This window comes from Saccopteryx leptura, chromosome 2, assembly GCF_036850995.1.
Source record: "Saccopteryx leptura isolate mSacLep1 chromosome 2, mSacLep1_pri_phased_curated, whole genome shotgun sequence".
Lineage (NCBI taxonomy): Eukaryota > Metazoa > Chordata > Mammalia > Chiroptera > Emballonuridae > Saccopteryx > Saccopteryx leptura.
The window spans coordinates 238,401,075-238,417,078 of record NC_089504.1 but is presented as its reverse complement, the minus strand read 5'-3'; the positions used below and the strand labels follow the sequence as shown (position 1 = coordinate 238,417,078).

The window sequence follows — 16,004 nt, the reverse complement described above, 5'->3', positions numbered from 1 at the left end:
CACATATGAGAAAGTAATCAATGAACAACTAAGGTGCTGCAATGAAAAATTGATGCTTCTCATCTCTCTCCTTTCCTGTCTGTCTGTCCCTATTTGTCCCTCTCTCTGTCACACACACACAAAAAAAAGTTTACCCGCTTCCCAGAGAGAGGTAAATAGAGGCTATTCCTGGTAAGTCAGACTGAAAAGAAGGTTTTAGTTATGTGCTAGGTCTGTCCAACAATTTTACAAGGGTAACATGAGACTGTGAGGAAGCATGACACATGCTCTGGATGACAGACACCAGAGCATGTAACAACCCTGATGGCTGGAAGAATGGATGAAAACTAGTAAGAGAAAGTTCAATAAAGTGGTATTTTAGGAAACTTCAACTGAATAAATACAGAACAAAATGATGTCAAAACAAAATTCTGTGGGAAGTGCTGACTTAAGAGGGCCAAGGGTTATCAGTGACAGGGTAGAACTACGCAAGAGCCCAGGTCACTGGCAGAGGGTTACAGTCCTGAAGGGAGGTGGAGATGGCCCACTGTATTCTGGGCTGTTCAGACCACATGGACTCCTAGAAACTCTCTTTGGAAAGATAAATCAACCAGAAAAGAAGACTGCAAACTTGAAATGTTTCGTTTAGAAAAGGCAAGGTGATTTGAAGTGGGAGAGCAACTTGGATATCTAAATGACTATCACAGAGACAATAAAAGTAATTCCCTCATAGAAATGTCACAAAACTATGAGTCAATTCATGTAAAGTACTCAGAAAGGCAACTGGCATATAGTAAGTGCTAATTAAACATTAGTTGTTTTTGTTAATAATCAAGTAATCAATATCAATCTGCTATTTTGGTTGAAAATATCAGACTACTCTCTCATTTGCAAGTGTTTCAACCTAATAGAAACAATGGGTGGAAGAGATAGGCTTTAGTTCAAAATTAGAAAAATTCCATAAGAATTAGAGTTGGTGGAAAAATGGGTTGGGATATCCATAGTCACTGTTATTTAGACTGAGGTTCAATGAGACCCAACTGTGAAGAATGTTGGGTAGGGAACTCTCTACCCCGGAAAGGAAATTAATTTGACCGAATTAGCAAATGGATTTTTATCTCTGGCATTACTTCAAACAGACGAACAGCAGTTGTAAAGGGTCATGTTGAAAAAGCTTCCAAGGCCACAGATAAAGGGAACAGTGGTGCAAGTGCTGACAATTGGAACTAGATGACACATAAAAATTCTTTCCAGCTCTGAGACTCTGACTCTGGCCCCACTGACAAGTGTCTGTTTCTAATGACAAGGACAGCTGGGTGAAGTCCTTGGTCACATGCTGACTGGGTGCATACCACAACCAAGGATCCTAGCCCCATTCTGGACAATAAAAATCATTCTATGTTTCATAATGGTTTCAACTGTCAGTGACATCTGCCTCAAACTCATTGTCAGCCAGATGTCAGTGCTCAAAAACCTACCCATGAGGTACAGGCTGGGAAACTGGCAATGTCCTCGTGCGGTTTAGAAGTGAGAACGAGGGGACTGAATCAGGATCCATTCTATTCCCAGCACTGTCACTGACTCACCATGTAACCTTGGACCAAAGCATTGAGCTGTCAGAGCCAACTCTCCTTCCTCAGAAGGAAAATAGGACAGGCGACATCACTGATTATTTCTGTTCTCTGTTTCCAACATGTGCCTAAAGCGGGACAATGCCTATTCATTGCAGATAAAAGATCATAATTCTCTATTTGGCCACTAGGCAGACTTGAATTTCTACTATAGTGTTCTTAGTGCTGTCTTTAATAAGCTTTCCACCCATACATGTAATTAATTTTATTTAAATGTTTTATGTGGCAAAATATACATCACATAACATCTAACATTTTAACCATTTTTCAGTGTGCAGGCCAGTGGCACTAAGCACATTCACACTGTTGTGGCTGGTGGTGACCAGCCGTCTCCTGATCCCTCCCAAAGTCCCACTCATATTTTATAAAGTACTAGTCTATCACACATTCCATATTCACCTGCAAAATTGTCAAATTTTTCACACCTAATAGCATAGTGATATTACTTCTACCAGCAGAGCTCCCTTGGGAGCTCTGAGTAGCACAATTTAACCTCAACTAAGCAGAACAGGCAATCTGGTTAAACAGAACACACTTGGAGTCCAACTTTTTGTTAAATATCTTCATACCCTGCATTTGTCCTGGTTGGTCAATTCTAATGAACAAAGCAGAATCATTAGAGGTACAACACAGAGGGCTTTGCTTGGAAGTGGAAAGTAGTTACTACTTTAATTAGCAATTTTCAGATTTCTGCTAAAAAGTAAAGGGAATAGCATAAGGAACGGGTTTAAGAGATTTGCTTTTCATTTTATGTCTCAAAAGCAAGGCATAATTTTTTTTAATTGAATTAACAAAATGTTCAAAAGTCTTCATGAAATTTTGTACTCAGCATAATCTGATCAAATCCTGTGCACAAAGCTCATTTGCATAGATGCTCTATCAGCTTGAAAACTTAATATACTTTGGATATTAAGAACAATTTAACTCAATATTCACTCACCCACATATTCAATAAACTTCCAATGGGCACATACCATGGGCTCGACATTCTGTTAAGCATCGTGCAGGAGGACCCAAATGAGCAAAAACTGCTGGCCTTCCTGACACATGCTTTTTAACATGTTAAATACCTTCAAGAACATATTAAGTGACTACCTTACTCTTCTGTGAAAATTCTAATCACAAAATTTTAACATCTGGCCTGACCAGGCGGTGGCACAGTGGATAGAGCATCAGACTGAGATGTTGAGGACCCAGGTTCGAGACCCCGAGGTTGCCAGCTTGAGCGCGGGCTCATCTGGTTTGAGCAAAAGCTCACCAGCTTGGACCCAAGGTCGCTGGCTCCAGCAAGGGGTTACTTGGTCTGCTGAAGGCCCACGGTCAAGGCACATATGAGAAAGCAATCAATGAACAACTAAAGGTGTTGCAATGCGCAATGAAAAACTAATGATTGATGCTTCTCATCTCTAAGTTCCTGTCTGTCCCTCTCTCTGACTGTCTCTGTAAAAAAAAAAAAAAAAGAGAGATTGAAAGAAGAAACATTTAAAAAAAAAATTTAACATCTGATTGAAACCTGTCCACTAGAGCACTACAAATTTTCACTTTCAAAACCTGGCCTGGCTCTAGTTAACGGGTACGAACACTTACCTCCTCCAGGAGCCTCTGCTTGAGCTCACGTTCCGTCTCCAGCTTCTGCTGTAAACTTCGGGCGTTCATTTCAAGCATGGCATGTTTCTTCTCCAGGTCATTGAGCTGGATGTTTGGAAAAATTAACCGTGAACACGCATTTAGGAATACTGGATTTTAATGACTTTTGCAAATATCCACAAACTTTCACATGTAAAGAATAATCAAGTCTAGAGGTTAGAACATATTGTTTTTTAGAAGTATACCACAAAAGTCCATGTCAGGGATAAGCCTCAGATAGGTCATTTCCATGAGGATTGGAATTACTTGTCAGGGGTGGGTCATATATATATATATATATATAGCTGTGACAAGTTCTATGAGAATGACTACTGAAGAATTTATTTATCTGACATGCTGTGGCTGAATTACATAATATCCAATATGCTGAACACTTATTACTTACACAGGGTAATATCAGGGGCTTTGGGGATAAAAGGATGAATGAGCTCTCTCAAGGACATTACATCAAGTCACAAAGGCAGAGAGGGGCCCATAACTAGACAGGTACACAACGAGACTGCTTTGTAAGATGTTTTTTTGAGAGAGAGAGAGAGAGAGAGAGAAAGAGAGAGACAGGAAGGGAGAAGCATCAACTCATAGTTGCAGCATTTTAGTTGGTCACTGATTGCTTTTCAAACATGCCTTGACAGGGGGCCCTGGCCAAGCCCTTATTTGAGTGACCCCTTGCTCAAACCAATGACCTTGGGATCATTTTGATGATCCCACACTCAAGCCAGTGACCCCGCACTCAAGCTGGTGAGCCCACGCTCAGTCTAGTGACCTTGGGGTTTCAAACCTGGGACTTCAGAGTCCCAGGTCAACATTCTATCCAATGTGCCACTATCAGTCAGGCAATAAGATATTAATTTTGATAAGAAATAGGGAGAAAAGGAATTCATCCTGAATTACCAGTCATCGAGAAAAGATGGTATCAGAATGTTTAGAGTCTTAAAGGAAGGGTAAGACTTTGCTACAGAATATTTTAAGAAGTCAAATAGGGGAAAAAAAGTACTCTTCAAGTTAAACACAGAAAGGTTCACTTATCTCTAAATAACATATTTATTTTCATCATGGTTAAAAAAATAGTAAGCCAGTGTCAGGGAATTCAGGACTATTCTTGAGTGACAAACTCTAACCTAGACCAGTGGTGGGCAAACCATGGCTCATGAGCCACATGAGGCTCTTTGGCCCCTTGAGTGTGGCTCTTCCACAAAATACCAGGTGCAGGCACTACCTAGATAAGGAATGTACCTAACGATACAGTTTAAGTTTAAAAAATTTGGCTCTCAAAAGAAATTTCAATCCTTGTACTGTTGTTATTTGGCTCTGTTGACTAATGAGTTTGCTGACCACTGGCCTAGACTAATCATTATATTTGTATAAAATTCGGTGAGAAAATAGTCATGGATGTCCATAAAGATTTATGTTCATCACTGTTAGTTATAATAACAAAAAAATTGGAAGAAGCTCAAATTTCCAACACAAGTGGAATGATTAAAATAGGTACCTCCAGGCCCTGGCCGGTTGGCTCCATGGTAGAGCGTCGGCCTGGCGTGCAGAGGTCCTGGGTTCGATTCCCAGCCAGGGCACACAGGAGAAGTGCCCATCTGCTTCTCCACCCCTCCCCCTCTCCTTCCTCTCTGTCTCTCTCTTCCCCTCCCGCAGCAAGGCTCCATTGGAGCAAAGATGGCCCGGGCGCTGGGGATGGCTCCTTAGCCTCTGCCCCAGGCGCTAGAGTGGCTCTGGTCGCGACAGAGCGACACCCTGGAGGGGCAGAGCATCACCCCCTGGTGGGCAGAACGTCGTCCCCTGGTGGGCGTGCCCGGTGGATCCCGGTCGGGCACATGTGGGAGTCTGTCTGACTGTCTCTCCCCGTTTCCAGCTTCAGAAAAATACAAAAAAAAAAAAAAAAAAAAAAAAAAAAAGGTACCTCCATTAATAATTCAAAAACAAAGCTCCTAGTTATGTGATGTTTAAAAAAAAAAAAAGATGTGAAGCTGTAAGCTGTTTCTATAGTAAGAAACCTAAATTTATAAATATGTGTGTATGCATAAAATATATCATGCAGAGAAAAGAATACAAATAAATTCATCAATATAACATTGGTGACGGACTGTCATTTTTTATTTTCAGTGGTTTCTATACCTTCCATAATGACCCCAAATAATTCCTTTCATAATCATGAAATAACAAAGGGTTATATAAAATACAAAATTCAGATGACTTTATATTATTTGTGTGTGAAAAAGTGTGTCTTTGAGTATCCATAAAATTTTTCTGATCTCCGAATCTGTTATCTGTAACATTGAAGCACCTATTCTAAACCTCTTTCAAGACTATTAGATAAAATATCCAAAATATGGATATACCACTCTGTAAATATAACATGGAGGGCTATGTGGACAGAACACACATACTTCCAATGTGAAATACTGAGGACCTGCACTGTTATCAGATCCTATCCTGTCCCTGGACGTGGAACACAGACAGACTGAGATGCCTATTATTGCAGAGATGGAGTGAGCATTAGTCCTTGCCATTAAGCACTCCCCGAGGATGCTCAACATTAAATCCATAAAGCCTTCTAGAAATCAAGTGCGAGAAAATGAGAATTGTGTGCCCAGATTGGACCTCAGGGACCCAGACAGGGACATGTTAAGAAGTCACTGACTGTGATACCCTAGTGCCCAGCACACCCACTCACACTAATTGCCAACCAAGGATGTCCAACAGTGACACATAACTATGGGACTTCATGGAATGAGCTAATGCAAGTTTATGACATAGACATGGGTTGGCAAAGTAGGCTGATAGTTATGAGAACATAAAACAGTTTATTCTTGTATTATATATTTTCCCACTCAAACAACTATAAACATACTTTTGCCCACCCCTGTATTGATCATAAATTGCGTCTGAATATTTTTCAGGCACGCTTTCTAAAAAAAAGGAAATAAGCCTGACCAGGTGGTTGCACAGTGGATAGAGTGTTGGCCAGGGATGCTGAGGACCCAGGTTCGAAACCCCAAGGTCGCTAGCTTGAGCATAGAAATCATAGACATAATTCCATGGTCACTGAGTTGAGCCCAAAGGTCACTGGCTCAGGTCAAGTCCCCCTGTTCCACGCAGTCAACGCACGTGTGAGAAGCAATCAATGAACAACTGAAGTGCCACAACTATGAGTTGGTGCTTCTCATCTCTCTCCCTTCCTGTCTGTCCCTGTCTGTCTCTCTCTAAAAAAAACAAATAAATAAAAATAAAAGAATGAAATGAGAACGTTTTCCTAAAAGGCAGAAGGGGCCCTGGCCAGGTAGCTCAGAGATAGAGCACCCCAGTGCACCAAGATCACGGGTTCGATCCCCACTCAGGGCACACACAAGAAGCAACCAAAAAGTGCACAACTAAAAAGTGGGACAATGGGTTGATGCTTCTCTCTTTCTCTCTCCTTCTCCTCTTCTTAAATCAATGGGAAAATTAAAAAAACAACAACAAATAAATAACAACACAGAAGGGACAGGCACTGACCTTGTCGGAAAGGCTCTCGGCTTTCAGCTTCTGCTCTTTGAGAGCCTGCTGCAGAGCGAGAATCTCGGCCTTGTGCTCCTTCACGGCCAGCTCCACCACCTGGCGCGACTCAGTGATCCGCTGGTCGGCCCTCGCCCTGCCAGAGAATCACAGCCCACTCTCAGAAGCCCTGTCATCATCGATCTGGAGAGAGCATGCAGGCCCACCTCTGGTCCTGATAAGCAACCAAACAGGCTGCAGGCTGGACAGATGCCCAAACCCGATTCCCAGTTCCAAACTGTCTTGCTTTAAGCTGACCCACTTTAGGCCTTGGGTAAAAATACTCTTAAAAAGTAAAGTTCCTAGGAGTAGTCGCTTGGAAAGGCTGAAAGGGAAAGGGCATTTTTCCAAAAGCAACTGGGCTGAATGAGATGTGTCAAAACTGTCACAGCCTCCCACGGGAGGAGAAATGGAATGAGGTCCCAGTGAGGGAAGACAAGCATTACCCACGACTTGGGTTAAAATGGTGATGGTCTTGCTACATGGTCGCATACCTGAGGAGAGAGTTTCTGGGAAGAAAGCACTGAGACATTTGCCCTGCTCTGATTCCCAGTTCTCTCCATAGGGTAAATGGACACCAGCTAAGGTCATGGACTCCAAGTGACACTAACCACAGTTATAACGAGGGTGACCAACCCATCCTGGTTTGCCCAAGAGCTTTAGCACTAAGTCTCTTGTCCCAGGAAAGTTCTCAGTCCTGGGCAAGCTGGGACAATTGGTCACTCTGTTCATAACTCTCAGGTGATCCCGCTATAGTCACCTGTCACCGGCCTTCTGCAAACAGAAAGTCCCACCTGCTCTGTTTCTCAGTGTCCAGCATCCTCTGTAGCTCCCGAACCCGACACTCAAACTGGGACTTCTCGTCCCCAAGGACACTCCGCCAGGCCTCCCACTGCCGCTCCTTCTCCAGCAGCTCATCGTTCAGCGCCTCCAGGTCCATGACCTGCTCCTCCAGCATCGTGCAGGTGGTCTTCAGAGCCTCCATCGTCTGCAAATCAGTACCACTGAGTTGTGCCTTGTATCAAATGAGGATGTCCTGGATGTTACTTTTGTTGGATCAGTTTCAGAAAAGCACAAGTTCCTCACTACAGACTGAAATACAGTTTAACTCTTTCTTCTACCCACCAAGGGGACTGGACAGGACTTGGATGAAGGACCATTTCTGCCACCATCGTATAGGCAGGAATAAAGCAAGGCCAGAGCAAGGAGGCCATGCTTGAAAACCAAGGGGCTCATACTAGCCTCCCAGAGCAGTGTATTTTATTTTCAATTTTTAAAAATCCAAATGAAGAACTACATACTTTCAAAAGCCACTTTTAAAACCCCAAACCTTCAAAACACAGACCTGATTATAAAAAAAAAAAAGTCCATTTACTAAACAGGCTCAGTCTTGGAACCGTAGGGAGAGATGCACCAGGAACTCCCTCTAATCTAAAGAGGCTCACCCTGGCTGGGTACCTCAGCTGGTTGGAACATACGCCAAGATTGCAGGTTTGATCCCAGGTCAGGGCCCATACAAGAATCAGCCAGTGAATGCAGAAATAAGCAGAACATCAAATCGATGTTTCTCTCTCTTCCTTTCCCCTTTCCTCTCTCTCTACACGTCAGTAAAATACAAGTAAAATGTAAAGGGGCTGAGGGCCGTGTGACACTGTTTACCGGCCTTACTTGCTTCTGGCTGGTGAGCTGCATCTCCCGCTCTGTGATCTCACGGCGGAGGTGGTCCACCTCACTTCGCAGCTGCACTATCTCATCGCTAGCACCGGAAGCCTCATCGAGTTGTTTGGACAAGTAGAAATTTTGGTTGTTGAGCTCTGCGTTGTCCTCTGTCAGCTGGTTTAGCTGCTCCTCCAGGTCTGTGATTACCTAAAAGATAAAAGGGATCTGGCTTCACATCACACCAAGTCAGTTTTCAGTGGGAAATTGCTTCTGTAGCCACAGACTTCTGAAGCTGCATCGCTCCGGAAATCAGCGGGTGGCTCCCGTTTTCCCATCCAACCCCCAGAGCCAAACAAACTCCAGCTCCTGCGCCCGCACACTGAGCACTCAGACACGCACGCTGTGGTAGGAAAAGAGCCTCCGTTTCCTTCTAATGAAGGACTCATTGGGAGAACATGGCAGAGGCAGATCAATCAGAAGTGAAGGCCATACAGAAGGGGCAACTTTAAATGAGATCTAGTTCATGGACAGTAATCGAGGGTGGGGCAAAAGCAGGTTTACAGTTGGGAGCACGTGAAACAATGTAATCTTGTATTATTACATATTAAATATTGTATTAGTTCCCATACAAGCAACTGTAAAACTACTTTTGCCCCACCCTACATAATGTGGAAAATGCAAATGGAGGAAAAAGGAATGAAGACTGGACTGGGTCTCTCACAATCAGCTAATTAAGCTGAAATGCCCACGACTCCGTCTATAGGAGTTTATCATTGGAGACGGTCTTGGAAAGCAAAAGAAAGTTCTTATCGAGGAAGACTGGGTGAAGGACATTGAGAGTTATTTTAATAATATCTCAGGCAATATATTCAAATTCATGTTAAAGCGTAAAAAAAAAAAAACTACAGGAAAGCTCAGAGTAATCCTGAAAATACAGAATTGTACTACGGCATCACTTTAATGATTTTTATTATACAGTTAGCTATCAGAAAATGGGAAGAGATGTATATAAAATTGTCATTTTATTGAGAGAGATTTAATCAGGTTTTGCTAAATTATTTCTCTGCTCAGTGGCAGAATGACTTCAATCTCGGCGCTTTTAGATTTCTTCCTCTTCGCTGAGGCTTGGTTTCAGCACTTGCAAAGGGCATTAATACAATACTTTAGAAGTTTCAGGCCAATTTTCTCATAATAGTTGGAATGAGGCACACAGGCAGTAAATTAAATTTTGTATAACAAAAAGATGTGAATTAAAAGGAAGTGCCTTTAAGCCTATGGTTATTAATTATTTCCAATTTTCAAACTTAGAGTTAGCTTATGAAATGTTAACACTGTTTCCATGACTAATTCCCTATTTTAAACATCTTTGATTAGCAATTAAAAAAAGAAAATATCACCTAACCTGCAGTGGCACAGTGGATAAAAGCACCGACCTGGAACGCTGAGGTCGCCGGTTCAAAACCCCAGGCTTCCCTAGTCAAGGCACATATGGACATATGGGAGTTGATGCTTTCTGCTCCTCCCTCCCTTCTCTCTCTCTCTCTGTCTCCTCTCTCTAAAATGAATAAATAAAATCTAAAAATATAAATAAATGAAAAAAGAAAACATCTTCCCAGGCATATAGAAATCGGGCATCAAGTACATACATTTGTGCAATGTGGCTCAGAAAACACAGCTACTCATTTTGTTAACTGAGCTGGTAGACTTTTAATGTAGTAAGTCAGGCATCCCCAAACCGCGGCCTGCTGGCCGCATGCGACCCCCTGAGGCCATTTATCCACCACCCCCCCTTCTGGAAGGGGCACCTCTTTCACTGGTGGTCAGTGAGAGGAGCACTGTATGTGGCAGCCCTCCAACGGTCTGAGGGACAGTGAACTGGCCCCCTGTGTAAAAAGTTTGGGGACCCCTGTTAAGTGGTCTAGGAATTTGTATTGTAATGTCAGAGGGCATTTTAGTTCCTAATGTACTGGTTTGAAGCACACTGTCAAACACTAAAGGGGGAATAAAGGTTATGGGGCCAGGTTCTTGGCTGAAACTCCTTCTTCATCAGGGAAGAAAAGACTGGAAAACATTGCTGATTTGTCATTCCCAGTAGGCAGTTATGCCTCATAGGGATCCCTGTCGCACCCTTTCTGTGACCTGGTTAAATCTCCTAAAACCATAGATAATGAATAAACAATGCCTAATAGCTCAGCTAGTCTCCTTCCGATATGTAGTAAACTCACTCCTTAAGATAATTTTCATACTAGACTGCAAATGTCTCCATTTAACTATTATGCTGCCTTCTACCTCTTTCCCAAAGAAAAACAAAATTGAGGCAAAGTAGCCTGGAAGCTGTGCAGTAAAATAAATTCAGGAACCCCAAAAAAGCAACACTGAACTTTACTGGGTTGGTTTCTCCAACTGTAACATGGAGATACATACTATATTCACTAACCTCTGTTCCTATTGTTCAAATGTTTTGGATTCTCTTGCCTCCTATTCCACCTTAACGTGCCGTGTAAAGCACAAAGGATAAAAATCAATGACCAAGATGATGCATCGTGGTAAAGATTACAATGGTGGCTCCCAGGAAGAAAAGACTACAGAAGATTTGTTCACATAAGGATATACATATTACCAAAGTAATTTCCTTGCCAACTGGAGACAGACTGAAGCCTTTGGCCACTTCCTTTGAGAGTTAGGAAAAGAAATGCAAATTGTTAGGAATCCATTGCTGCCACATCTTCTCTTTCTCCCAAAATCAAATTACAAATTGTTCAAGAAAAAACACTTCCAAAATGTCAATGAGGTGCCAAGATTGTTACCCTCACTTCACTATAGATGGGCCCACTGGAGCAGGAAGGGTCCTATTACACTGTTGTCATCCAGTTTTCGGAGGTGGGGGACAGTGTCTTATGTCCCTGATTTCTATTTACAGCTTGTGATTGCTGATTCTATGTTTTGTCATTGTCTCTATTTTCCTATTGGACAAGAGATGGATGATGTGTTTGTGTGAAGCACCCAAGCACTCATCATTTTAATTCATTCAGATTTTTTCTATATTCTTTCTGCCCAAGCCATAACATTAGGACTCTGTTTCAAGTTGCTGGAGTTCTCTCCACATCAAGGGCAAATGATCTTCTAGAGTCTGTTAACCTTTCAATTCCAAAGATAGCGGGTAATAAAGATAAACTGAAAGACCAATTCTATCTTAACAGTAATAAAAGACCTGTTTCTGCAGATAAGAAATCTTGGGCAATTCTAAGAGAAAACAGGATATAAAAAATAACGTTTGTCAAAAAAAAAAAAAAAAAAGCACCTCTATTTGGGGTTATCTGTTGCTTTTCAAGGCTTTGGTGCAAACCTCCCAGTTCTGAGAAATAGATGCTGCCCTCTCCCACCTAGCTAGAAGACCTGCAGAGGGAACATTACCAAGTCAATGTTCACTAGAGTGTTAGAGGCAAAGAAACAGACAATAAGCAGCAGGCTGAAAAGACTCAGGACTGAACTCTTATTTTAATGTCTTTTTTTTTCTTGAAGGCAGCTATTTGCATATTATTTATTTTTAATCTTATAGCTGACAGATTGATTCATAATTAAAACTGTGTCATATGTTTGCCTACCAACTCCTCTCCAAAACAGACCTAGGTAGGGTTTTCGAGGCCAGATTGAACCAAATCCTTTTTTTAAATCTCTTCAAAATATAGAAATGATCAGAGCTTGAAAATCTTACTGTTCATAAGTTTTTCAAAAGCTGCTAACTGGAAGCTTCTATCAAGTGAGGTATGATATAGGAGTTCCCAACAGGAATGAAGATGATGGCTCCTAGCTGGGGTGATCCCAGACGGCACCAACAAGAAGGAACGCGCACCCAGCTCACTCAAGCGTCTTGAAAGCAGCCTCCGAACTTGTGCAAGTACAACTGAGATCAACTACTGCTGCCAAATGTTGTTGTAAAGGGGTGGTTCTCAAACTTCTTTTAAGGAGCAGAACCCTTTTCTAATCAAAGGATTTACTTTTATGTCATAGATCCAATATAATAAAACAGCGGTAACTGACACCGGTGAGCACTTCCTAGGGACTAGGCCCTGTGCAAGCACTTTGATGCAGTGTCTCATTTAATTCTTGCGGAAAGGCCCTGGGGTAGGTATTATCACCAAACTGCTGATTTTGTGACTCTGTGTGTCCTAAATTCTCCTGTTTCTGAAGTCTGAATGTCTACTGCAACTAAGCAGCTATCTCTCTTCCCTCTCCCAGCACTATGTCTTATAATCAATGATGTATTAACATCCAGGACAATGTTATCTCCATTTGTCACATAAAGAAATAGAGGTTTGGGAGGATTATATCATGTAGGCCACCAAGAGGCCAATTTAGACTCTGAACCTGACCTGCCAGGCACCAGCAAGCCTGGTCTGGACCTCTAAGCTATCCAGCTGCTCCGGAAATGTGGGTGGGGCTCCTCCTCCCTCATAGACACCTCCCACCCCACCCCTACAGGCATCTCCGCAGAATGCCAGGGGTGAGGATGCGAGGGATTAGAAGTCGCTGTTCCAGAAAAAGCAACTTTGAGGAATAGAGTCTGAAAATTACATAAGTTAAGAAATAATCAAATTCATTCTCCATATTGCCAGTCTATTAAAAACTGAATTTCCAATTTTAAAAATGTGGGGGAGAGTGGATCACAAAAGAGCCCAAGGAAACTTGTGAAGGTGATGAATTTGCTCAGGTCTGATTGTCGTGCGGGTTTCAAAGATATATACCCATTTCCAAACGTACCAGGGTATTGTACTCCAATCACACCTCATGGCAACTATAAAAAAATGTTCTCATGCCAAAAGACTAAAAAAGAAGAAAGGAAATCTCCAGATGAAGGATTACTAATGTACACATTTAAAATACATCCAGGGCCTGACAAGGCGGTGGCGCAGTGGATAGAGAGTAGGACTGGGATGCGGAGGACCCAGGTTCAAGACCCTGAGGTCGCCAGCTTGAGTGCAGGCTCATCTGGTGTGAGCAAAAGCTCACCAGCTTGAACCCAAGGTCGCTGGCTCGAGCAAGGGGTCACTCGGTCTGCTGTAGCCCCATGGTCAAGGTACATATGAGAAATCAATCAATGAACAACTAACAAGCCGCAACGAAGAATTGATGTTTCTCATCTCTCTCCCTTCCTGTCTGTCCCTATCTGTCCCTCTCTCTGACTCTGTCTCTCTCTCTCTCACACACACACACATACACACACAAAGAATAAATAAAATCTTTTAAAAAAATACATCCAGGTATATTTTAGGAAAATATAGTAATCTAAAAATACCACAACCATAAAAGAAAAAAGCTGTATTTTATTCGGTGATCATTTATGAGCATGTATGTAATGTAAGCAAATAACTCTTGTGAAAAATAAGAAACCAAGACAAAAAGAAACTAAAAGAGTAGGGCAAAATAGCACAGGAGCAGAATGTATCAACTCCTCGAAAGAGGTACGGAGGAAGGAAGGAAAGGAGAGAGGGAGAATGAAGGAAATGCACAGACAGACAATTTGAAGGCAGGCCCACCCTGATCCAGCCACAGGCACTAAGAAATAAGGACTCAAAATCCATCCGCCAGGCACCTTCTACAGTCAAACAAGACGCACATCTTATGACCTAGCTATTCCACTCGTGGATATATGCTCATCAGAAATAAGTGCTTGTAGCCACCAAAGGACTTGTACCAGAATGTTTTCTGACAGCTTTATTAATAGCAAAAATAATCCAAATATCCATCAACAGGAGAATAGATTAATATACTTCAGTTCTATTCATACACTGGAAACACCACACAATAATGAAAAACAAACAAAAAACAAATTTCTGACATGTAAAACAGGAATGAACCAACACAAGACAATTTAAGTAAGAAAAAAAAAGCTCAACCCAAAAAAGTTTCACTTAAATGAAGTTCAAGAACAGGCAAAACTACCTGACCAGGGGGTGGCAAAGTGGACAGAGCATTGGACTGGGATGAGGAGGACCCAGGTTGGAAGCCCCAAGGTCGCCGGCTTGAGCACGGGCTCACAGCTTGAGCGCAGGGTCGCTGGCTTGAAGCCCAACTCACTGCCTTGAGCAAGGGGTCACTTGCTCTGCTGTAGCCCCTCAGTCAAGGCACATACGAGAAAGTAATCAATGAACTAAGGTGCCGTAATGAAGAACTGATGCTTCTCATCTCTCCCTTTCTGTCTGCCTGTCCCTCTCTCTCTGACTCTGTCAAAAAACAACCAAAAAAATGAACAGGGAAAGGATGCTGATGATAACATTAAAGAGCCTTTTGGGGCCTGACCCGTGGTGGCGCAGTGGATAAAGCGTCGACCTGGAAATGCTGAGGTCGCCGGTTCGAAACCCTGGGCTTGCCTGGTCAAGGCACATATGGGAGTTGATGCTTCCAGCTCCTCCCCCCTTCTCTCTCTCTCTCTCTCTCTCTCTCTCTCTCTCCCTCTCCTCTCTAAAATGAATTAAAAAAAAAAAAAAGGGGCCCTGGCCGGTTGGCTCAGTGGTAGAGCGTCGGCCTGGCGTGCAGAAGTCCCGGGTTCGATTCCCGGCCAGGGCACACAGGAGAGGCGTCCATCTGCTTCTCCACCCCTCCCCCTCTCCTTCCTCTCTGTCTCTCTCTTCCCCTCCCGCAGCGAGGCTCCTTTGGAGCGAGGATGGCCAGGGCGGGCGCTGGGGATGGCTCCTTGGCCTCTGCCCCAGGCGCTAGAGTGGCTCTGGTCGTGGCAGAGCGACTCCCCGGAGGGGCAGAGCATCGCCCCTGGTGGGCAGAGCTTTGCCCCTGGTGGGCGTGCCGGGTGGATCCCGGTGGGGCGCATGCGGGAGTCTGTCTGACTGTCTCTCCCCGTTTCCAGCTTCAGAAAAAATACAAAAAAAAAAAAAAGAGCCTTTTGGGGGCTGAAAATGCCCTGTATCTTAATCTATGTTGTGACTACACAGCTATCTATACTGTAAAAATTTCATTGAGCTGTACCCTTAAGAATAGTATATTTTATACATCTTACTGTATGCATTTCATACCTAAATTAAGGAGGAAAAGCATCAGGACTTAATGTCCCATTACTGGTAAGGAGAAAAGAAAGAGTTCACTACAAAAAAGTAAGTATGTATGGGGGGCGGTGGGGGTGTCCTGGAAATTCACAAATGCAGATAATGCAAATGGAGACAAGCTCACTGAGGACTAAAGAGGGAATAAAGCAATGAAAAGACCACAAAAAAAAGCACTCGAACCAGGGGTAAACATTCCTAACTTCTGAAAGAAGCCTATTTCATCCTTCCTTTTGAGCAAAAATAGATTTTGCATTTCCATTGACCCTACCCTGTTATATAACCTATGAATGATGCTTATCAGCTCATAAAATTTATTTTTCTCAATATAAATAATATCTTCCAAAGAGTCCTAGATTTTAAATTTGCATGTTCGGAAGCCAGATTTTACCAGCTGGGAAGCTAAAATGTCTAGATCTCCAAGAGAAGAATTCATTGGTCTTTCCAGAGGCAGAAGGCTAGACAGGCCCCGTACATGTAACTGTCC

At 42.8% G+C, this 16,004-nt stretch overlaps 1 protein-coding gene across 5 annotated transcripts in view; it reads right to left on the bottom strand.

The window, feature by feature from the left end:
* CIT (citron rho-interacting serine/threonine kinase) overlaps positions 1-16,004 on the bottom strand; it is a 166,008-nt gene that overhangs the window by 27,828 nt on the left and 122,176 nt on the right. For all 5 annotated transcript variants that reach the window (XM_066370788.1, XM_066370789.1, XM_066370790.1 and 2 more), the window contains exons 24-27: positions 8,472-8,669; positions 7,598-7,791; positions 6,765-6,900; positions 3,198-3,302 (exon numbers count right to left, since the gene is read on the bottom strand). In XM_066370788.1, coding sequence (XP_066226885.1) covers positions 3,198-3,302; positions 6,765-6,900; positions 7,598-7,791; positions 8,472-8,669 — 633 coding nt within the window. The remainder of the gene's footprint in view (positions 1-3,197; positions 3,303-6,764; positions 6,901-7,597; positions 7,792-8,471; positions 8,670-16,004) is intronic.